Genomic DNA, 25097 nt, shown 5'->3' with positions numbered 1-25097 from the left:
AAAGAAAGAAATCCGTTGACAGAAAAAAATACTAATTGTTGCAACACCCTACATTAAAAAATAGTCATAGTTATTCAGGATAGATATTTTTATGTAAAATTTGGTGTTTTCTTTTATCCTCAATTTAACTTATACTTATAGTGTGGATTTATATTTCTAGATTAATTGTAGAAATTAGATTGTAAAATGAATGTTATAATAATTTTAACCAAGTCCAAGCCTGCTGACTTTATCATGTCTTAATAAAGAATTAAGATAATTACATTTAAAATGTTATACTAGTATCTTTATAGACTGTATAAACAAGTACTGGTATAATTGAAGAACACTATTTCATGCGGTTTTTTTTTTTTTTTTTTTTTTTACTTGAAATGCTAAAATGTCAGTGACTATGTGATGGTTGCTGTGGGTGGATAGAACTTTGTAAGTAATGGAAAACTTGTTAGTCTATAATTAATTGGCAATGTCAGAAAAAATGTTGCGGGGAATAATTATTATCTCTACTTTAAAGAATTCAAATTAATTGTCAATATATTGTAATGTTGTTGTTAGTCTGTCGAACCTGAAAATCTCCATGTGTTCTTTGAACCAAAATAGTACTCATTCCTGTTTTCCGGTCACTAACAGCAGGTGACAAAATTTGAGCACTGTGTTTACCTGACCTAAAAGGGAGTAATAGGACAACGTAACTGAAAGGGGAGATTTCTTGTGGAATAATGACAATGAAGATACAAATATGATACATACACACACACACACACACACACCCACACACACACACACACCATTCTCCTTCTCTTTTTCTACATGTGCACATTATCAGGTTATTCTTAATGAAAACCTGAGACCCTCACCTCCACTGACCACCTTGAGCAATGTTCATGGAATACACAAGATTAGAAGGAGTAGTGAATTCTTTCCTTCCCAAGTATATACACAGGGGGCTGAGAGGGCTAAGTGCTGCCTTGCCATGATTCTTCAAGTCAGCTTCTCTTGCTTCTTTCTTCCTGTCGTCACGCCTGCCCATTATTGCCCAAGGCCACTAATTGCATACTTACTGTCTGTCCATTGTATCTAGTAATGCATCACAGCATGATGCTATAGTCAGTGGCAAAAACAACAATGGAAGTACCAATGTAAACTAGTTCTCAATGGTTGAATTCTGGTGGGACAGGTTATATGCTGCTGAATGTATAGTAGGCATCCTATTTATATGTATTTTCTTCATCTCTGGTCCCCAAACAATCTAATTGAGGAAAAGGACAGATGGACCAGTGATGTACTTTTTCTGTGGTAGGTACTTGGCTTATATCTGAATCATTTTTCAGTGATCAATGTCCCAACATTTTGTGTTCCTGGTTGAGAAATAGAGTTTCAGGACAGTAACTTGTTGAATGAATACCAGACCATCCTTATGAATGAACAGCTTTCTATTCCTTGGCATCTGAGTACAAAAAATGGTGGTGTTAATCCAAAGATATATATCACTCATATATATCCAAATATATATCATTTCTCTATATGAATGAGAGCTTTGGATATATATATATGTATATATATATATATATATATATATATATTTACCATTATATTATTAAATATAATATTATATTATTACCATTATATATATATATAAAATTACCATTTCTCATTCACTGCTCATTGTCTTGTTATTCTCCCTGATTTTTTAATCCTGATTTTTTTTTTTTTTGAGACAGGGTTTCTCTGTGTAGCTTTGCGCCTTTCCTGGATCTCGCTCTGTAGACCAGGCTGGCCTCATACTCACAGAGATCCACCTGGCTCTGCCTCCCAAGTGCTGGGACTACAGGCGTGCACCACCACCGCCCGGCTTTAATCCGGATTTTATCCTGAATTTTATCTAGATTTACCTAATACCAGATTGCAGGACGGTTTGCATCTTTTTTCTGTCTGTTAGTTCCTGCAGACTTCTTGCAGCCGTACTGCTTTCTGCTGATAACTGCATTTCACCTTCATGAGCTCTCGCTCCACGCTGGGCTCTTCTTACCACTGATTGCCTGATTGCTTAAATTTCCCTATTTGCTCTAAGTCTCTAACATGTCACAAGTGCTTTAAGAAACATTCCCTTTGGGATCCATCCCCAGCACTTCTACCTTTTCTATTTGGGGCAGCCTAGTTTTAGTGTGGAATCCTCACCGTGTGCACCAATTCCTTGATTACAAGAATGAGGAAGAACCATGCAGGCAAAGTGACAGGAAACATGAGAGCAACAGGAAGTCTGCGCTTCAATTTTAGCTGCTCGGAGCTGTCATGGATAGATTCTTCATTTCGTATTCGTTTCTAACTGTACAGCAAAGCAGGTTGGAAGCCTTGATTAACTTGAAACCACTGTGTATGTCAGCTCCCAGGTAGTGATTTTGGCAGCTATTCTGAATTTATCCACATGTCAGTAGCTGTAATTGCAAGCTTCTTTCCTGTTAATTCCTTGAGTTGTCTCTCTTTCTCCCTGCTGTGAAATTTTGTCCCTCTCTAAAACAGAATACATTTTTTTCTCCTGATGCGAAAAGCACACTCATTAATTTCTCACTTAGTGATGATTCATTAATCATGGAAGGGCATGTGAGCTGCAGTAAAAGCAACTCCTTTAATTTAATTTAATTTAACAAACATTTATTGAGTGTTTAATGTGCAGAGGAAAGCGCTAAGCGTAAGACCCAAAGAGACCCAGTTTGGGTGATATGTAAATTATTCCTTCATCAGAGTAAGTGTTTAATAAACTTTTCTGAATCAAATCTAATTGGCAAAGAATTTATTATGCTTTCAAGTTCAGATAATAATTCTAACATAAAATATTTAGTAATAGGCATAAAGCAATAAAGCTGGATTATTTCCATAGAGAGTGGGTAACTTCTTTTGTGGGGTCGAGCAGTTTATCTACAGTTCCTATTCTGAAAAGCAATGACAGGTCAAGAATTAAGCCCTGAAAAACTATTACCTGTGACCTCCTCTTGTGTTCTTTCTTTCTTTTTTTTTCTTTTTTTTTCATCCCACTGTGCAGAACTCTGAAGGGTTTTATCATCAGGGAAATGGTTAGTAAAGTAATGTTGAGTAAAACTCGGTTATACTGTGAAAAACTTATTTAAACTAAGTTACTTATCTGTTAGATTATGAATCCTGTAATGTTAGAGAAGACAATGATCTAATGATCAGTCCTATCTTAGTCATTTTATAGATTAAATAGGAGAGCCTGTCCCCAAAAAAAGAGCACACCAGTTGCTGTTCAGTGCCAACTGGTCAGCACTGAAAACACACAGAGAAGTAACAAAAAATGAGCAGGTAATACTTAGGAATATATATGTATATACATGTATACACGCTGTAACAATTAGTGAAGGAGAGAATAGAGGGGTATGTGGGAGGGGTTGGAGAAGGGAAAGGGAAAGAAGAATGTAATTATAATCTTAAAAATAAAATTTTACAAGGCTCAGAACTAAGGAAAAGATGTGATTTCTATGAGCTTGTGTGACTATCTAGAATTAGTAAATGGCTTGTGACTTAAATCTGAAGTACTAGCCATGCGTCTTTATGTTTTTCTCTCTTTCTTTCTCTCTCTCTCTCTCTCTCTCTCTCTCTCTCTCTCTCTCTCTCTCTCTTCTCTCTCTCTCTCTCTCTCTCTCTCTCTCTCTCTCTCTCTCTCTCTTTCTTTCTTTCTTTTTTTCCAAGACAAGGTTTCTCTGAGTAGCTTTGCACCTTTCCTAGAACTCACTCTGTAGTCCAGGCTGGCCTCGAATTCACAGAGATCTGCCTGCCTCTGCCTTCCGAGTGCTGGGATTAAAGGCTTGCACCACCACTGCCCAGCCGCCATGCCTCTTTGAGTGGTGAGAAACAAAAACTCAAATCCAGCTAGCTTTTGGAAAATTGTTGGTCATACCGTTGAGAAGTCATGGCTTGTTCTGAGGGTACAAATGCTTTTAGTTTCATTCAATATTTTTTCCCCATCTATCAAGAAGTAGCTTTTCTCTCATAGTTTCATTTCCTTCTAGCAGAAGCAGGCTTTTCTCATGCTGCTGATCAAAATATTCCTAAGAAGTCATGGGCCCAATGTAAAACCTGAACTAAGATTTGTCCTACTTATTTATATATTTGTAAGCAGTGTGAAGTCATCTGGTTGTGTCAACATTCACTCCTGTGACAGTTGCTAATTCCAAAGTTTAGGAAATCAGATTGGCTGGTACGGATTACATGCTTACTTTGTGTGGCCATTAGAAACCAAAAGGTAAAAATACAAAAAGTAGAAAAGTATTGTGCATAGACAAAAGTGGTGGCTCATATCTCACTTCATTAGAAAAAAGCTAAAAACTTAAAGTAAATTATGTCAATAAAATACAAGATTGAAACCTTCTGACATGTTACAAACCAGGAGGTGTTGATTAGGCTACCACTTGCTGTTCTTTTACAAGTATGAATAATTATAATAAGCTTAGTAAATTATTTGCCAATACTCTCCCTATGACCCAAATATATTCACTAAAAATTGACAAAACTAACTTTTACACTATGCCTCCATTAATCTTATTAATTATAAAATAGGTTCAAGCACAAATATTTGTGGGACCTTTTATGTTAATGCTTAATACACTATGCATATTAATTAGTGAAATATGTCATTATCTTTAGAATATTACTACATATATAGTGATATATTTAAAGGTTTTTGAAAGTATATTTTTGAATATAATTACTCTTGTGTCTTTGCATAGTCAATTCAATCATTTCAGTGCAAAACTCATTAATCAATCAATCAATTAATTAATACTCATTAATTCTTGAAACATTACCTGGAATAAGTTAGACGATAGATGAACACATGCAGACATACATGATGCATATATTTATAAGCCAACAGACAACATTGAGACAAAATTAAGCAACATTATGTACCTTTACTACTTGTCTTAGTTTGGGAGATTATTGCTGTGATGAAAAACCATGACCAAAAGTAACTTGGGTAGGAAAGCATTTATGTCAGCTTACACTTCCTGGTAACAGTCCATTACAGAGAAGTTGGGGCGGGAAATCAAACAGGGTAGGAACCTAGTGGCAGGAGCTGATGCAGAGGCCATGGAGGGTTGCGGCTTACTGGCTGACTCATTATGGCTTGCTCAGCCTGCTTTCTTATGGACTCTAGGACCACCAGCTCAGGGATAACACCACTCACAATGAACTGGGCTCTCCCACATGAATCACTTCTCAAGAAAAGGCCCTATAGCTGGGACTTATGGAGACATTTCCTAATGATGTCCCCTCCTTTCAGGTGACTTTAACTTTGTCAAGTTGGCGTAAAACTAGCAAGGACCCTATTAATCTTTAGTTCTTTCTTTTTGAGGTTTTATTCCTATGTAAATAGCTAGTTGTCCAGGCATAATGTCAAGAATAGAGCTTTTCCAAGCAGTATTGACTTCAGTTCTTACACTTCTTGTTTAACCTATGAAATCTCAGTTTCTCCATTAGAAAAGTAGAGATACTACCAGAATCTAATTGTGAGTCTGGCAAATAGCAATCAAGCCCATCTGTTTGACTGCAAACCTTAAGCAGATTTCTTTCATTCATATTTTTGTATGGCTCAAGATGGAGCATGCTCTCTATTCTCTAACAGTCTCACATGCACATACACACTCATGCAAACAGATGCATCAACACATATGAAAGGCTGTAGCAATTTCTTAAGTAAAACGTCTAAAGAGAAGTAAAGCAAGTAGCACCCCCCAACCCTTCTTCATTCAAAAGCTTCAGGAGAAGAGTAAATAATTAAACAAGCAGAGTTTACAGTGTATCCACAGCAAACAGCACAGAGATAGACCCCAGTCCAGTGTCCATTTCACTTTTAAACTCCAGTTCTTGCAAAGAGTCTCCTAGTCAGCTTAGGTTTCCATTACGGAGCTCCTCCTTCTCAGTTGTCTTCATCTGCATCTCCTCATGGCTGTCACACTATAGTGAGATTCTTTGAATCTACAAGAATGTTGCATTCTTCTGCTTCTGGAAGATGAATTTGTATCACGTCATTGCCGCAACAGTATTAGCTTCCTCACTCACCATTAAATCCGTATCTGTTGTCTCCTGTCTTTACTACCGATCACTTCAGCTTTCCCCCCTTGGAACGGAACACGGCGAGCGCCCTGTTCTTTCATTTTGTTATCTATTACAGCCTGCGTGCTGTGATCTTTACTCTCAAAACCTATGCTGCAGCAGAAATGAAAGCACCCGAAGTCCCCTGAATGTCCCCTTGTGTTCTGTGCCTTTGCTCCACTTCTCATGCTGCCCTGTGCTTGAAGTACCTGTCATACAGGATTGGCTTCATTTTTAAGTCTTTCTATAAAAAAGAAAAATCTCTGTGACAACTCTCATGATCGTGGCCAACGCTTGCTGTGTCCTCTTCCATTTTGGTTTTTGTATCTCCTTTCAATAGCTGCTTAACTCAGCTTCATCGCGGTGCCTAACATACAATGGTCAATTTATAAATGCTGACTAGATGAGCTTATTGAATAAATTAAACAAGGGGAAAAACCGTTTCACTGGAAATATTAAAGTTGATTGATTTTAGTAGTAAGATATTAATGTTTGTCCTTTCCTCCCCAGTACTGGATAACATACAGTATAGCATGAAGTATCAGAAAAAAAGTTACTGAATATGTTAACCCACATTGTTGGCATATCTGATGTTTCTCCCTGTTTCCCTTTGGCTAGAATGTTAAATTAACTTTAGAAGTCTGTGGTTTAAAAGAATGAACAAATTATATTTGCGTCCGGTGTATAGCTATTTTCTGTCAATTGAAATGCTGCCTCTTAAAGGGAGGTGGAAGGCTGATAAGACTCATAAATCCAAGAAAACATAGAAATTTCAGAAAATTCATGGAATTTACAAGTTTCACAAGCCCCTCTCTAAGATTATACAAGCAGTAATAATTGCTTTGGAGAGGAGATTCTCAGGCCAGCATAACTGAGTACAAGTTGTATAGGGAGCTTTAAGGAATGAAGATTTCCTAAGTTATTACCCATGTTAGGATGGACTTTTTGTGATATAGTTGCATTGGAATCAATCATGTGTCAAGTATCCTCACACAGTCATCTGTAATTAACACTAACAATGTAAGTACTGGTTCCCTGACTCTGCTAGTTAGCTTTTGTAAATGTAATACAAACCTGGACACATTTGAGAACAGGACTCTCAGCTGGGTTCTTGCCACTAGATTGGACTTGTGTGTGAGTCTGTGAGGGAATTTTCTTGATTAATGAGTGACAGTGGTCCCACAACACTGTAGACAATGCCATCCCTGGGCAAATAGTCCTAGGATGTACAAAAAAGCAGCTGAGCAAGCCATGGGGAACCAGCCAGTAAACACTGTTTCTCCATGGCCTCTGTTTCAGCTCCATCCTCTAGGTCCTTGTCCTCAGTGATGGTCTTGAATAAACCCTTTCTCCCAAAAGTTGCCTTTGGTCATGGTGTTCATTAGAGAAATTGAAAACAAACAATGACACCAGCCAAGACTTAAATAGAATAATTTCTTTGGTTTATCCTATTTAGGATGAATAGGGCTTTGTTCATGTGTCCCCAGAAAAATGACACACAAACACACACACACACACACACACACACACACACACACACACACACACACACATGTATTTGTACATAAAGAGGAGAATGACTAAACATTTCACAGATACTGTTTACAAAATAATCTTTTGAGAACTGTAGATGTATCAGATTATTAAAGCTTTCAAATGTGATATAGAATAAATGGTTAAGATGTCAATGTCATGTAAAAAATTTTAATTGTGTAAAGATTAAATGGTTTTCTTGGTACAATTATTTTTGATGACTCCTGCAAAGATTTAGTCATATACTTAGCAAATAATTTGCAAATGTTATTATGCTACATACTGGACTCAAAGTAAATGATCTATCTATTTTTTTAAGATTTTAAGGGACACTATTGACATGGGCAAGTTTATTGTATCAAATATAAATATCTGCAGTATACAGAGAGCACATGCCCAACTGTTGTTAATATAGGTCCCTAATTTAACATTTCATTTTCCTATCAGAGATGGCTAATTGTATAATACACTGGATAAAGTTTTGAAATTTTATATGAAGAAATAAATAAGTCTGCTATAAAATCTTTTATGATTAAGACATAAATTATAATGAAAAACAGATTATGTGAAAATGTATTTTATATACAATTCATTTAAGGTTTGGATTTTTTAAAAACAAATTAGTGTATGCTTCATTATTTAATTCCAATTTACTGCAAACATTGCCTCCTTAATTATTGAAATTAATATTATTGGTATGTTTTGGTTGGTTAACAGTAGAATATTGGAAAGTGTTTCTTTACCAGATCTTTGAGAAAAAAGATACTGATTTACATCACTTGTTGGTGTCCATCTTGTAAATAGTCTCTATCACAGACAGCTTCCACTGACGAATGTGCAGGGGTTAAACATAGACGTAAGCAGAGAAGCATTAGTTGGCTTTTGCAAGTTCTACAGGTCATGTCTAGCAGTCCACTACCAGATTCTTTTCCTATTGATGTTTGGCAGTATTTGCTGCTTTAATTGGGGTACATTTTATTAGAGTGGCAAAACAAATCATCAAGTAGAAGACAGATTACCTTGAAATATGTTTTCATTCTCTCTCAATTTTCTCAAGCAATTACAGACAAGAAAGTTCAAGTTTGTTTACTTTGCAACCAGGCCTCCAGTTGTTAATGACTTCCAACATATATAGAGCTTTTCAGAAGAGGCTTCATCCATCCAATGGGTTGCTGCAGTGTAAATTTGGGAACATTTCAAAGGATTTAGAAATGAAGAAATTAGTGACTTCTAAGTGCATTCTATTGGTGTGCCCATCTTTTAGCACTATGTAGGTGCTGTTGACATCCACTTTTCTTTATCTGGCTATTTGAAACTTTTCCAAACACATTATAGGTTTTGGTTTTGAAGATTTCTGAAGGATTTTCACAAAGATTTGCTTAGACAAAAGGTGAAAGTGGCCTTCACTCCAGTCAACAACATCTCACTCACTTGGTTAAAAGACTCACTCCGACAAAATGAAGAACTGAAAGCAGGAGGGTCTTGTTGAGAAGCGTTCCAGTGGAGGATGAAGATGGGGTAAAGATGAGTAAAATTCATCAGATAAGTCTACAAAATCAGACAAAGAACCAACAAATAAAAGGATGAAAAATTTTAATTGTAAGTTAGAGGGAATATGATATTTTAAACAACAGTGATTTTTGACTTAATGAAAGTGTAACTTAAAATGCTATATGATTAAATAAATACTACTCTAAGAAGTATTCTTTAAGAAATATAAGAAATAGTTGCTCAAGGCCCATAGTTATTTTGGCTAAAATTCCATGCTTCTTGTTTTTGTTTTTGTTTTAATTTCTACTGATTCTGTCTTTTTTACATAGTATCTAAGCTGTGTTTTTTTTTCTGTGCTATTCAAGCATAAGTATCAGCAAAAAGTGCTTGAATCAAACAAAGCGAAGTGTCTTTTTGAACTTGAAAGTTATGTCCTTTCATTGCATTGTGATGGGCACTTCAGAAAGATTGTTGCCAAGAATATCCTAAAAATGTTCTTAAAAAATAACATTGTTCTTCAAATTTCTTTATAGTCTCTGCTCCCCCACAGTGCCTACCAGAGAATATCAGGTCTGTGAAAAGCTCTCTAATAAAAGAAGAGGAGATGTTACATTGTCAAGTACAGAGTGGATTGTATACACTGGTTCCCTTCACAGAGATAAAATGCATCCTGGAAATATAAGACAGTTAAACTCTTTAATGTTTGTTTTAAATGTTCATGAAATAAAGTTTTTGAATATCTTTATATAATCTCCTTAAGTATTAAACTTTTACTTTCAGGATTACTGTTATACAAAGTACAACTACCTTAAAAATTCAGGAATATACTTGTTTAGTTCAAAGAAATTAAAAATAATCAACATTTACTCAAAAGATTAGGATATCCTAAATAAAATAATGATCTTGGAAATAATTTCTTGTTATTACATTTGGGCCTAACTGTAGCTATTGGAATTTCATGGATGAATATTTTACAGCCTCCAGAGCAGGTAATTCCTTTGCAATTTAAATTGTGCCAGGCAGAGGAAGTAGACTCATTCTAATTATTTTAAGAACATATGGCATTGAAACCAAAATCTGACAAAGACACCACAAGAAAGACAGTGATAAGCCCTCTTACATGTGAATATTAATGCAGCATAGTAAATAAAGTGCAGAAAATAAACCTAGCACTTCATTCAAAGAGTAATATTCCATGACCAAGTGGATTTTATTTCAGATTCACAATAATGTCTAACAATATGAGATCTCCTAGCACAATTGAATGTAGGTCAGAGAACAAAATCCTTTGTAAAGTATAAACAAACTGACACTACTTTAAGTCAAATTGTACACGTATCTCTTTTCATTTGCAAACATCATTGTTGATAATGAAACATTTGTGAATACTCAGTGTAGTCATATATAAAGCAGGTATGCTGAGTTCCCTATCATTTCATATTTTCCTGGAAATATCATAGACACTGAAATTAGCAATATAAATACAGTAATGATTAGAGCTTTTGGAAAAGAAGAAGAAATGTTACCATTATTTACACATTACATGATTATGTGTTTGAAAAATCCAGAATATATAGGAAAAATACTATGAATAAAATGATCTAATAATATAGCTGGCCACAAATCTATATAAAATGGTCTTGGTAAAACCATAAGAAAAAGCAAAGAGCAGGCCATTTAAACTTGCAGAAAGTATAATAAAATTAAACCTCCAAATATCTCAGATTAAAGCTAGCCAGAAATACACAGTTTAAAAGTGGAGCACGTGAATACATAATTGCATGCACACACACTTGATTTTGGATAACAATATATGGTATTATTGATATTAAAATTTTTGATATTATTCCAGTCTTAAATAAGATCTGAAGCTAATAATTTTAAGCTCTGTCTAAAATAAAAAAAATGAGTATATGTGGCAGGGTTTATTTTATTTTAAAGACTTATTTGCAATTATGTGTATGTGTGAAGGAGGCAGTATGAGTGTGAGTGCAGGTATGTGTGGAAGCCAGAGGTATCAGGTCCTCCTGGAGTTTGAGCTGCAGGTGGCTAAGGGTGTGGCTCATCAAACAGGTGATGGAACTGATCTTGCACCTTGGAATAATGATATATGCTCGTAACCACTTAGCCATCTCTCCAAAGAAACACGGTTGAATATCATTTTAATTTCTTCCATGAATATCATAATAGAAAATGTTAGTCAAGTTTATTAGTTATTTTTCTGTTGCTGTGATAAAATATCATGATCAAGGCAACTTATAGAAGGGAGGACTTATTTGGGCTTATGGTTACAGAGTAGCTTAATCCATCATTTTGAGGAATCCTGGCAGCAGGTGGTAAACCATAAGCAGAGAGCAGAGTGTGCACTGGGAATACAGAGGCTTTGAAACCTCAGAGTTGGCCTCTGCTACAATACTTCCTCCAGCAAGGCAACATATTGTAAACATATTCAAACAGCTCCACTAATTGGGGACCAGGCATTAAAAAACCTGTGCCCATGGGGGATAAACTCATTCAAACCACCATACCAATTCATATCCGTTACCCGAGTTCATATAATGTACATAGTGTGCATCTCATATCTCATTCATGTAACAGTCAACAGGCAGCAACTCCAGTTGAACAAATCTCCATGACCAATCACAAATCTAGGCTCCTGGGTTCACCTATCTGTAAGCTCTCTGAATTTTTCTTTGTAGAGTTTCCTCTTAATCTTGTTTGCCCATTCATTGTCCTAAGACTAGTTCTCCTGTACAGTCTTACTTAACTGTCAAGCTAGAAAACAGACAGTTTTAAAGTATAATAGATTGGTTAAAACAAAAATCTGGCAAAATTTGAATGATAAGAAACAGGAAGCAGATCATAAAATATAAAATATGAATCATTTATCTCACCACAAATTTTAAAATTAGCAATATGACTAATGAGATTGAAACAATGCTTTAAAAATGTGACTAGGTTTTTCCTCCCCTAATAGACTGGATATTGCTGTTTTGCAAAGGAAAACTATTTTTAGCTTAATGATGCATGGAAGCTTGTGCTGGTATTTGTGCACAGTTGGGCTAATTGGAGATGCTAAGTGCAAGGATTTTCTGGTAGTTCTCAGTGCTTCATGCTGTTTAATGAATCAAAATATCATTGAAAGTTTATGGGATTTTGGTGTTTGTTCCTACATCTGGGACATAGAACAAGGCAGATGTAACTTAATATGGCAAGTGTATGGTACTGAAGACATCCTGAGAATAAGGATGTCTTTTAATGATAATCATAGTCTGTGAAACTGATTTTATGTTGTATCAACTATGATATTTGAAAATGATAGTAGGATGTTCTCTCTCTCTCTCTCTCTCTCTCTCTCTCTCTCTCTCTCTCTCTCTGTACAATACTTGGCATTGAGTCCATGACCTTATTTGGGTTTAGTAAACAGTACATTGAACTGAAAAGCCTCTGGGCATATTTTCTAAATGTAGTCATCTTATAGAATTTTTCTAAAAATCGATTTTAATGATACATTCAAAATTACTATTTACCATGTAATACAAAAATAAATATTTATTCTTTCTTCATTTTAAGACAATAATCTACATCAACCAGACACTTCTTAATGCCCTGCAGATGTGGCATTGAGGACACACTTTCTGCTTTCAAAAAGATTACCTTCTGGTTACACACAGATGATGGGTAGGGGGCAGAAATGAACATATAAAGAAGTGAGTTAAGTAATTTGAGACACTGATACAGGCCAGTATGAAATATCACGGGGTAATGAGCTAGAAAGAGGCTGGAAGAAGCAGTTTCTGCCTAGATTATCTGAATAGTCATGGTCTGAATGGAAAACCATGAGCTCAGTTCACATGTCATGCTGGCTGCGAGGTGAGAAATATGAATAATATAGGCAGACAGTATTCAGGAGATGCTTGCTTAATGAATATGATTTCACATAACTCAAAGTCCAAAGACAACAGATTCCATGTCTGAAGTCACATTGTTTGGATATTAGGCTGAATAATATTTCAATCTGTCATTACTTCAAAATACTTCAGATATTTAAAATGAATTGTATCTTACACATTTTAATGGAAGTTTGTTTTTCATATATTTTGATCATGTTTTTTTCTCCTTCAACTATGCCCAGATCCTCCCCACCACCACACCTACCCAACTTTGTTTTCCCCTTCATTCCCCGCCCCCCAAAAAAACATTAAACAAAATCAAAACAAAGAGGCAGAAGAACAATAAGACAAAAAAAAAAAATAGCTAAACGAAAATGAAATAAAAAATCCACAAAACACCACGGAGTTCATTTCTTTGGCATTATAATACAATTACATCACCCCTCCCTTCTCTTTTTTCCCTCTAAACCATCCCATGTACCTCTCTATGCTCTCTTTAAAATTCATGACTTCTTTTTTTCCTGAGCTGTTGTTTTATACATCTAGTATATGTACATACATATATATCCTAAATACATGAATGCAACATGCTCTTTCTGTATATAATTTGTATGTATGTTTTCAGGGCTGAGCATTTGTTATTGGCTATCCAATTGGTATGCTCTTCCCTGGAGAAGACCATGTCCTGTCTCAGCATTTGTCAGTTTTCTGCAGCTCTTTGTATAATGTTGAGGTTGGGCTTTCTCCTACACGCTTCAGCTTGTCTGTCGCTGTTCATCTTATGTTAGGCAGTCATGTTGGTGAGTCTGTATGGGTATAGCTTATAGTCATAGAATATTCAAATTCTCAACTCTCAGAATCTTCCCACCCCTGTTCCTCTGTGTTCCCTGAGGCATATGTGAAGAGTTTGTTGTGAAGATGTATCCACTAAGATTGGGCTCCATAACTCTACATTCTGATTATGCTGTGTTTTCTTTGTATGGCCTCAGTCTATTGTAAAGAGAAGTTTTCTTGATGAGGGGTGAGGACTTCACTTATCAGTGAGTATAATGACAAGTATTTATCATGCAGTTAGGGATTGTGAAGATTTATTAAAGCATATAGGTTACTCTCCAAGGTCCAAGCACTAGGTAGTTGGCTAGGTTTTCAAGTACTGGGAATGATTTCCATCTTGATGGGCAGTTTTGTAATGTCAAATTACTCCTGGGGCCTGACCTGGAATGTGATTGATATAGCAAGTGATACTCCATTGAAGACTGATTTTTCACCTTATCAGCAGTTATCAAGTTCTTCTTCTTCTTCTTCTTCTTCTTCTTCTTCTTCTTCTTCTTCTTCTTCTTCTTCTTCTTCTTCTTCTTTTTTGTTTTTTTGAGACAGGGTTTCTCTGTGTAGTTTTGCTCCTTTCTTGGATCTCACTCTGTAGACTAGGCTGGCCTTGAACTTACAGAGATCCACCTGCTTCTGCCTCCCGAGTGAGTGCTAGGATTAAAGGCATGTGCCACCACCACCCAGCTGAATTTCTAATAACTTCTTGGGTAGGGGTGAGGTCCTGTGTCCATTTCCTCTTCTCAGTGCTAGAACTCTGTCTGGCATTAGCCTGGGTAGGTTTTGTGTGAACTGTCACAGTCCGTGTGAGTTCATATGTGTATTATTCATGTGTGTGGGCCCACAGAGGCTCCATATTGTGAACTTAATCAATCTTGACTCAGGGTCAGAGAGTCTGAGTTTGCTTTGCCCTGCCAAAATGCATAATAGAATATTTTGACCAAAGGTGTGGCTACCAGGTATTTTAAAAATTCAGGAAGGGTCTACATTTGTTTGTACTTTGTACCTTAACCTTGGAAGGGTTGCCTCTCCCCTTGCTGGTGTGTAAAAATCTCATTAGGAATAAACTCGAGGTGACTGTGTTATTGACCCAGAGCCCTCCTAAAGCTCTACTGTGTCTCTGTATTTTTCTTTTGCATTTACCTCTCTCTATTTCCTAGCAGTTATTTCTCAATCCTCACTCCTCTCTTCAAGGACTCTTTGATAGTCGAGCTGGTCACCAACAGTCATGTTACATCTTGAAGACCCTCTTTCCTTGGTGTCATCTATCATGTCTGGTAGTAACAATCATTCTGCCTTCTCTTCCACATAGATCCCAGCACCTTGAGGAGAGAGGTTTGCTGGAGAGAAATCTCTTGTAGGACTGAGTCTTTCACCATATTCACATTATTCAGTGTGTGTCTTTGTCTTGGTTTCCATCCACTGCAAGAAAAAACTTCTTTTTCTTTTGTGGCTACTCTAGACAGACTTTCTCTGTGTAACAGCCCTGGCTGTCCTGGAACTCACTCTGTAGACCAGTCTGGCTGCCTCGAACTCACAGAGATTGCTTGCCTCTGTCTCCCAAGTGCTGGAATTAAAAGCATGTGCCACCACTGCTGGTGAAAAAAACTTTTTTGATGAGGGTTGAACAAGACATTTATCTACAAGTTTAGTGATATGCCACTAGGAGTCATTTTATTGCTCTGTTCTTTTAGGAGAGTCATGTTATTAGGTTTTCCCCTAGGTCTATGACCTGTCTTATGGAGTGAATCTCAAATCCAACCAGAAAATGGCTAGTTGGTCCCCTAACATTTGTGCTAGCATTGCACCAGTATATGTTGCAGGCAAGTCACTGTTGTAGGAAATACCTAGGAATACCTTTCTCCTCTAGTAATTTTCACAGTATCTTCCAGGACTATGAATGCTAGATAGTAGGAGTAAAGTCTCTACTTAGGCAACAGCTCTATATATTTGACATAAGTTAAGTGTTACTTCACTAACAGGGACATACTATCAGACTATGGAGAACAAACAATAGCCTTGGAAACATCCTATGATGTTTGAAGGTTTTCATGAAACATTTTTGGCAAATGGCTCAATGAAATGTAACTCATTCCTGGCACTGGAGCTTTTACTTGGTGTTTTAAGATATCTGATGTGGCATTGTCTCCCTTATGATTTGGTGTCTTTATTTAGATTCCTTCATAGATGTATATATTTTAGCAAGCTTTTACAGTAGTAGTTTTCCACATGGTTTTTCAAATGGTCTTTACTGTTAGTTGTCCTCACATATATTTCCTCCTTTATTCTTTTCTCCCATAATTCTCAATATTTACCCTTCCTTGTAAAGTCTTTTCCTCCCTGCTAGTCCCTTACTATGTACCTAACCTCTGTAGTTATTTGGATTGTAGCACATATATAGAAAACTTAAAAGCTTACATGCATGTATAAAGAGAAAACATAAAGTTTGTCTGGTTGTGTGTGAATTACCTCACTCAGGATGATTTTTTTCTAGCTCCATTCATTTATTTGCAAATTTTATAATTTCCTTTTTTCTTAATATCTAAGTAATATTCCATTGTACAATTGCACCACATATTCATTATTCATTCATCAGTTGATAAATATCTAGGCTGTTTCTTATTTCTGGATATGATGAATAGAGAAAAATATTTACAATAAAGATAACATTAAAATTAACCATAGATCTGTATGTTGTGGCTTGCACCTTCTGACTACTCTCCGAGGCTCTGATTGGGGCATGGCCACTCTGCATTTTTCTTCTCCATTGTTAAGTTGGCCATGATTAGTGGACTTCATCCATACTGCTTACCCATCATTACTAATTATTGATCAACTATACATGTTCTTTATTATAAATTGAGACCAATAATTCTTTTCTGTGAGTAAGAAAACTGATAGAAGAATAAGTTGTCATGATTCATGGAAAAATATTACAGTACTAGGAAGCAGTATTTGTTGACTATGATTATTTTTCTAGCTTTCAAAAACTGTTAAATATAGAGATATTTTGAAATAAATGCCATGTTGACACTCTTCTTTATTTTCTTCATAGGAGAAACTTGTACTTTATGTTAAGGAACTATATGAATGTTAAAGAGCATTCCTTTATAACATAGTTTGTGACAGAATACTGATGTGAATAGTATAAATAAAATGATTGCCCTTCTGTGTGCTAGGAAGCACTCCAGCTACTGTGTCTATTGTAAGAGTACATTAGCAGTCTTAAGAGATTTTTATCTATTTGTGTGAACATAGGTCTTAAGGTTGGAAATAACAGCAGAGCAAACAAAGTTAAAAACAAAATTCTCTCTGACATAAAGCCCATCAAAATGCCCTGAAACATTGCCCTCTGGTCTTTCCAACTTGATTTTGAGAGATAAGGAAGCAGAAGAAGTTGAATGGTCAGATTCTTGCCTCTGTCTGCAATCCTCTAAGGTCCTGTTGGTTGGTGAGATTTGGAAAGGTAACATGAAAGGAGCAGAAGAAGTTGAGTGGTCAGAATCTTGCCTCCATCTACAATTCTCTAAGCTCCTGTTGGTTGGTGAGATTTAGTAAGGTAACATGACACTACTTTCGGTCAAGTGATCTGTCTGTAGCAGAGCGGATGCCTGCTTTCTTAGGCAAAACTAGCCAGTTTCTCACTTTGTCTCCCTTGCAGAGCAGCACTTGCTGTTACTTCTGATTTCCACTGAAAGTTACTTGAAAAGTCACTTGTGAAAGAGTCTACTAGAGGAAATTCTGACTCAAGGAACCTCATATCAGACATTAAGATGGACTTTCTTAAGTAGATTTCTCATTTCTTAGGATGTGAGGCTATTCTTATTTCCATTCTTTTTAAGTGGGAGTAAATTTTGGACATGTGAGTTTAAATTCAGGCCAATTCCTTGATGTGCTGTCGCTAAAGTCCCTAAAATGTGTCAATAGCCCTCTAGAATAGTGGTTCAGTTTCCCCAGCAAAAGCATTCTTTTTAGGGAGAAAATTTATGTTGATTATTTTCAAATTATTGGAACTTCTCAGTTCTCCAGCTGGCTACCCCTATGCACTGACTCAAGATCAAGTGCCAAGTTCGGGGTTTTGGCAGTCACTAGAATGACCTGGTCAACTTCAAGAGGCAGCTCAGGGGGAGATTTCAGCATTCACATTTTAACACAATTACTAGTTTGCTTCTGGATGAAGTCCAGCACTTTATTTTTAATATGTGAGGCTCAATATCTCTTTGGAATTACTTTCTCTGTATGTTCTACTTCTAAAAAACTGAAGAGGATTTTAAAATAGGAAAAATTGAAGACAAAATGTTCTTTACTATATGAATTCTCAAAACCAAGATCTTGGATTGTCTGACATGTTTGTTTACCATTGAAAGTTCAAATATCCTTTATTTGGGTGATTGTTTATAGGTTTTGAATGCTAATATTCAATGTTTAGAATGTAGAAGATATCATTATTTTCTTAATGCTTTTAAAAATTCGGAGTAAATGTTAAATATCTGATAAATTAAAATGATACGTTTCTGTTTATTTGGTAATCATATTCTATTTTTAGTGGAATAATTTCTGTATTCAAAAAGTGATAATCATGGTCATGTGTAAACACTTGGACTGGCTGTAGACTCTAGTATAAGGGAAGGAAACTATATGTTCCTAAAACAAAGTCACTGTGCTTATTTTATATTTAAAGCCTTTGGGCAGCACCAGGCTTTGTTATTAAAAATACAAACACACATCGAATTAATTAAACATACAAAAACTTCACACTTCATATTAAACTGCAAGAAATAGAGAGTGCTTACAATAACAATGATAGAATGTAAGCCTTAAAAGTTCAAAATTGTTGAGGGATAGCTTACTTCAAAGAAATGGGAGATCTGTCTGCTGGAAGTGTAACTGTGAACAAGTCATCAGATAATCTAAACTTTAGCTTTCTCCCACAAAACAACCATTGCAAAAACCTAAGCCACATGATTATGATTGCATTAGGTAAGCTGTGCCTGTACACAGTAAATGTTTATGAAAGGGTCAATATGAAATTTCTGGGAAAATTGTCCTGGGTTTGAATTCTGAGTCTAGAATTTTCTAGTATTATATCTGTTGGGTAGATTAATGAATTGGGCTTCATTTTCACTTAATTTCACTTAATGCTGTTAGATAAGTAAATGAAGCAAAATATATAAAGTATTTAGTCCAGATGTCTAAATGTTGCTATTATGATTAATAAAACATGACTACTTTGGGGATTCCTAAATGTTAGCATTGAGTGGCACCAGCTGGTTCAGTGACTTTCAATTTGCCTCCTATGGTGCTTGATTGTAGTACAGACATTTCAACTCTGTTTGTTTATGGGGAAGTAAAATATATTATTTTTCCACATGAATTTTCACTTGAAGGAAGAAGTTCATGTTGCTAAGTGAAGTTTGAAAAACATTCACTTGTTCCAACCTCATTAAAGATGCTGCAGTTGAAACTCAGGAAAGTTAATAATGAAGCAACTAGGACTGGAATTCAGGTCAGCAGCACGCTGACTCCAAGCGATCTGATATTTCCACTGTCTCATTGCCAGTTGCATTTCAAGTTTCATTTTAATTAAATGATTTCAGGAAATGAGATAGCATCTGCACATTCTTCTTGTTCTGTGTACCAATAAATGATAGATTTTCCCCAAATTTCCTTTTGAAAAACTACTAAAGAATTGCTAAAAATAAAAAAGGAGTAAAAGGAATCAGTATTACTAAGTAAAACATTTCATCATGAGTTCCAAGGATCCATTTTAATACATATTTGCTCATTTGAATAAGTATACATTTTTCTCATATTCAGAGAATGTTAACTTTTCACATTTTAAAATAAAATTCTTTCAGGGTATAATTAGGGTTTCCCCCTCAATATGCCAGTCAGAATGAATTTCTGATTTCATTTTTATTGCATCACAATTAATTCTTGAAATAACTTCAATTTACTCAGGGATTGGCTCTTATTAAGTTACACTTGGAATTCTCCTGGTATAGTAATTATTTAATGCTACTTAATCACAGTTCACCTTCTAATTTTAAATGTATTTACTTAAAGTTTTGTTTATCATTACTTCTTAGGCCATTTCTTAGATGCTTGTTGAGGGGCTCTACTTAAATAAGACCAACAGAAAAAGAATCTTCTAGCTATGTATAAACACTGTGGAGTAAAGGGACCAAATAACCCAAAATGATATATTTTAGAGTCAACAAGGAAATAACATTACAACAGTTGCATGAAAGGAGACAATGAATAGATTCTTTCTGTGGCTACCCGTATATGGCAAAACTGAACTGAGAATTCATCAGATCATCCATCTACACACTCCAACAGTTACTTCATTATATTGTCTCTTGGTAGTGACAAAAGGAAAAAACAATATTTTCTTTCCTGTATTCTACAATATGTGACACTTTATGTAATTATAAAAACAGTTAGGAAACATGTCACTTCAATTTTATGTTAATTTTAATAGCAAATATCTATTCTGTGGTTGATAAGTTCTGACACCTATTTATTAAGACATATACTGATTTTACAAAAAAAAAAAACCCTTGAACGCATTTTAGCATTTGTTTTTTTCTTTTTAAATATTGATTTCAGTAACTGTCTAAATATTGAAATTTTTACTCAATTAAAATTATATGGAAGTTATGTATTTCTTCTGTTTGAACAAATTATCAGTAATTTCCATTCCATTAAATTAGAATTTTTGTTGTTTTGCTCTTGGCTCAAAGTGAAATGAGGTTCACAGAAGCTTTGTGAATATCATAAACTACATTGTGGCAGAAATACTAAGTTGGGTGACAGAACAAATGACATAATTTGTAGACTTTTCATATGGGGACATCAGAATAGGCTTCCACTTCCCACTTTCTTTGATTCTTTAACATTGTTAAATGCACTTTCTTTATTGAATATTCTGGATTCTACAGCCTGACGTTGCCATCTGGTAATATTGAAAATCTGCTATAAACTCTCATGTGAAATACACACAACCAAGGCTAGAGACCATTTCATGAATCTCCCTTCTGACCAGCAGGGTTTCTCTAGCCATATGGTAGTTGATTCACTGGTTTGTCTGGCATGCTCTGTATGAAGTTCCCCAGATGTGTGCTTTCTAGCAGGCTCAGCCCTTCTCCTGTTATGTGTTTGCTTGTAGGGATCCAAAAGAAAAAAATGCGTTTTCCTGGTTTAGCTTACTTTATGTCTCTGCTCTCTCCACTGTCTCTTCCTGTTTTTGGAGTTTAGCTTATGCATTCCTTGTTACTATTTTCCTACCACTGTTATAACACTATGGCTCATAACTTCAGCTGTTTCCTTTCAGCCTAAGCCACATTAGCTTCTGTTTTCCTAAGCTTTGGCCCCAAACAAGCTGTCAGACATATTTGATCATTTTAGTCTTTCCTCAAATTTACCAGTTTTATTCAATTGCTATATTGTACCATTGCCAAAGGCAACCATATTATCTATGTCTTTTTAAATGTTTTCTTTTTGGCTCTACATTCAGGCTTACCAGATTGTTATTTTGATAGTTTTCCCAGAGAGGACATATTTTAAGAGCCACTCTTTATTGTGTCTCATTTACTGGCAGTTATTTTTAATTCACCAACCAATTTACTCATCCATTCCATTTATTCCAGGTAGATTTGGGCTCCTACATAGGGCTTAATGTACTCTTGTCTGGATCAAAACCACCAGTGACTATCTTTATCCAGTGGCAGTGAGATTAAGGTAATTACTCATCACTTAAAACAACAGATACTCTGGTCCAATCCCATCTTTCTCTTTCTAGTGTATTTCACTCTACTACTCTCTCTTGCCCTTTTCCCACAGTATTCACAGGACCTGGGATGCTAGTCTTCATCTCTTATATTGATCTGAGTTTCACTCTTTCCTAAGTTCATAGATGTCTTTCCTTTTTGTTAAAGTTTTTTTTAGCAGTGCAGTGATATTAAACACATAAGAACTTTTCATTCATTAACATTGTCAATGTAAAATATTAGTATAAACTGTATTGTATGATTTTTTTTCTAAAAAAGTAATGTGTTCATTTTTTTTATTCACTGAATCTGACTTTGAACCCCTAGTTCGCACTCTACCCGTGAATAGCACATTCTATCCTTCATTTTATATAAATCTTCTTTCAGATTCCCTGGGATTGCGGGCCTGCTTTACTACATGTAGCAATTGTGAATGTTTCTTGTATGTATGTTTTTAATGTCTGCATTGTCTACACTAACTTATAGGGATTGATGCAGAATTAATATTTTGATTTGATATAATAATAGCTAAATCTATTAGTTTCAGTTTCATTTCATTTCTGTTTCAGGATGTATGCCAATCAGTAGATAGTTTTATTTCTCTTTCCTGTGGCATTACACAATATTATTAGATTTGGTGTTGGTGTGTTATAATTGGAATAATTAAATCACATTGGTGATATTTCCCAATTTTTTTGGTCTTAAAATGTACCAGGCTGGGCAGACTCTCCAGGGGAGACCTTGCCCTGGAGGAGGTGGGAATGAGGGGTGGATTGGGGTGGGGAGGCTGAGGGCTGGGAGGAGGGAGGACAGGGGAATCCATGGCTGATATGTAAAACTACTAGAAAATCTCTTATATAAAATAAAAAATAACAACAAGAAAATAAAAAAGTATCTTATTGTTACAGTTTCTAAGCTATGTTTCTCAATTTAAAAGCCCATATCAAGGCATTTTACTTAACTAAAGACTCAGAAAAGGCAACTTGTATGTCTGTCATCCAAAAGTATAGTATAATTTTTATTTATTTGTTAGAAGCAAGGTATTTAGTTTAATTCTATCAAGTGAATGTTTCTCTAGTTTTATCAGCATTTGTTTTACTGACCTTTTGTGGAACACACAACATGAAGGATTGAGAGCTGAGTCGTCGATAGGTTGAAAGAATCAAAACAAGATCTTTGAGAAGTAACGGATATATTAGTGGTACTTAGCTCAAAAATGATAATCCATTAGATATGTGGAAGCCATCTTATGGTTCTAACAGTAACAGGGTTTCTTTGGAGTTCAAAAAAAGTAGAAGCAATTAGGATTTTTAAAAGATATTTTAGTCAAATATTAAAATCATCCTATCTACTGTACCTACAAAAATATATTATATCAAAGGGTCTGAAATATGGAATGAGCTGCTTGCTACACAATGGGCTATTTCTAGGCTATTGAAGTGATTAAAAGGAAATGATTGATATTTGAAATTTATTTTGCCTCCTTTCCACTCATTCTTCACTTATGAGACTTATCACTATCCATCTTGCTTAATAGTTCAACTAAATAATAAAAACATGTGTGCATATTTATGTGTGTGTGTGTGTGTGTGTGTGTGTGTGTAGGCTTGCAGTAATTTCATTGTCTTTTCTAGCCAAGTCTCCAGATTTTAAGGGATATTTAAACCTTACCAAATTCCTTCCTAGTCACATCTATTTTGGGTAAGCTATTAACTTGGGAAAGGATTTCTTTTGGTGTTAATAATCCAACAATTCTCATCCATTGCATTGATGTGGCAAGTTTGTCAGAACAATTTTAGAAAGAAATATTTTTCAGTAAGGGAAAAAGGTAGGGCCTCCCTTCTCCCAAAGACAGCGAAAAGAGGTTCAAATTTCACTTACTCCTCTGAAGGTTAGAGAATTTGTATCTGACTCATGACAGAATCTTGACATCCAGAGAATACCCATAGGGCATCTATTTCACTGCAAAGACAAAGGCATAGAAGTCTTATTGCAAGCTAACAATCTTTCCAGCTGGAGCAAGTATGAGAGAGAGCCCAGTATATCTGTAGGGAAGAGATAGGCAGGCAGGGAAATCCTTGAGATGGATTTCATTTACAAAGCCCATCTGGAAAGGTGAAGTCACTGGGAAGAGGAGATCAGCAGAGGCTGGAGGAGGAGATTATTGGTTTGCACTATGGAAACTTCAATACATTGATCTCTGAAATGCTCCAATGTGTAGAGTAGTCTTTGAGTGGATGTAATACAAAGCACATACATGCTATATGATTTTGGTTCCTATCAGCCATACTAGTCTGTGGAGAGTGAGTTGTTTCCCTTCTCTTGGAGTGACTGGATATTGTAATTTAGAATTGGGGGATCTGGATCAGTCTCAATTTGTCATTCCACAAATTTTCTATGATGAGATTGTACCAAGCCAAATTAGGGGGAAGTCAATAATTCAAACTTTTGAATTTTGAAGATTGCACTATACAGATAATTTTAATAAGTAGAATAGCACTGTCACTATAAACAAAGTGATGAGAGAGCTATTAATTAATAATCCAAGATCAAAAGTTATAAGAATTGTTTGTGTCACATCAGCAGCAAGAACAAAGAACTGGTAGAGTTGTTTACTTATAACCCTGCAATCCATGGGTGGATGAGGCATCCACAAACTCTTTGGGATATGAAAGGGTATGATTTCATAATTTAAATTCCCCCACTGAGTTTGCAATCTCTCCTTTTATTCTATATCATAAGTGGGTATTTGATGTAGAAAAGGACATGGGAAGATACCCTCAGGGTATAGGTTTCACAGTGACTTTTGCTGTTTATCTTCTTTAAATTGTTAAGTCTGTGACAGGGTAAGATCTATGATTTCTTAGCGTTGAATATCACAATTAGCTTTTATGTGTTATTACAATAGTTATTCATTGATTAGATGAAATTAACTTTTGTTTAGCTGAACCCAAGTAAGGAAACGATGATACTGCCCAGAATTCCAACCAAAATAGGTCAGAAAAACTGTTGGTGTGCATGGTATACTTGTTAGGTTTTATTATTAACCCGACACAAACGAGAGTAACCTGGGGAGGAGGAACTTCACTCTGAGAATAGTCTTCATCAAACTGACCCATGTCTGTGGGACACTGTTTTGATAGATAATTGACATGGATGGCACAGCCCACTATGGGCAGCACTACCCCTAAGCAAGTGGACCTGGATTATATAAGCAAGCAAGCTGTGAGAAGACAGGCAGCAAGTCAGTCACCAACCAGGCTTCCTTCATGATTCCTGCCTCTGTGTTCCACTCTTGAGTTCCTGCCCTGATTTTTCTCAGTTATGGACCTTAACCTGAAAGTGTAAGATGAAATAAACCCTTTACTCCTACAGCAGGAATCTTTAAAGGTCTTATTAATAAAATAAACTCAGGGCCAGGTATTGGGGTGAATGCTGGGAGATCAGAGAAGCAGACAAGCCACAGCTACCTCACCTC

General features: G+C 35.7%; 1 protein-coding gene and 1 pseudogene across 1 annotated transcript in view; one reads left to right on the top strand and one right to left on the bottom strand.

Moving 5' to 3' along the window:
- Positions 1-1027, bottom strand: part of LOC118577834 — a 35808-nt gene extending 34781 nt beyond the window's left edge. The window contains exon 1 of the mRNA XM_036178528.1: positions 855-1027. Within this exon, the coding sequence (XP_036034421.1) occupies positions 855-1027 (173 nt within the window). The remainder of the gene's footprint in view (positions 1-854) is intronic.
- A 10081-nt stretch (positions 1028-11108) lies between these two features.
- LOC118577832 overlaps positions 11109-25097 on the top strand; it is a 32876-nt pseudogene continuing 18887 nt past the window's right edge.

Source organism: Onychomys torridus, chromosome 2, assembly GCF_903995425.1.
Source record: "Onychomys torridus chromosome 2, mOncTor1.1, whole genome shotgun sequence".
NCBI classification, from domain to species: Eukaryota; Metazoa; Chordata; class Mammalia; order Rodentia; family Cricetidae; genus Onychomys; species Onychomys torridus.
The sequence above is the reverse complement of the archived record's forward strand: the minus strand, read 5'-3'. Positions and strand labels throughout refer to the sequence as shown.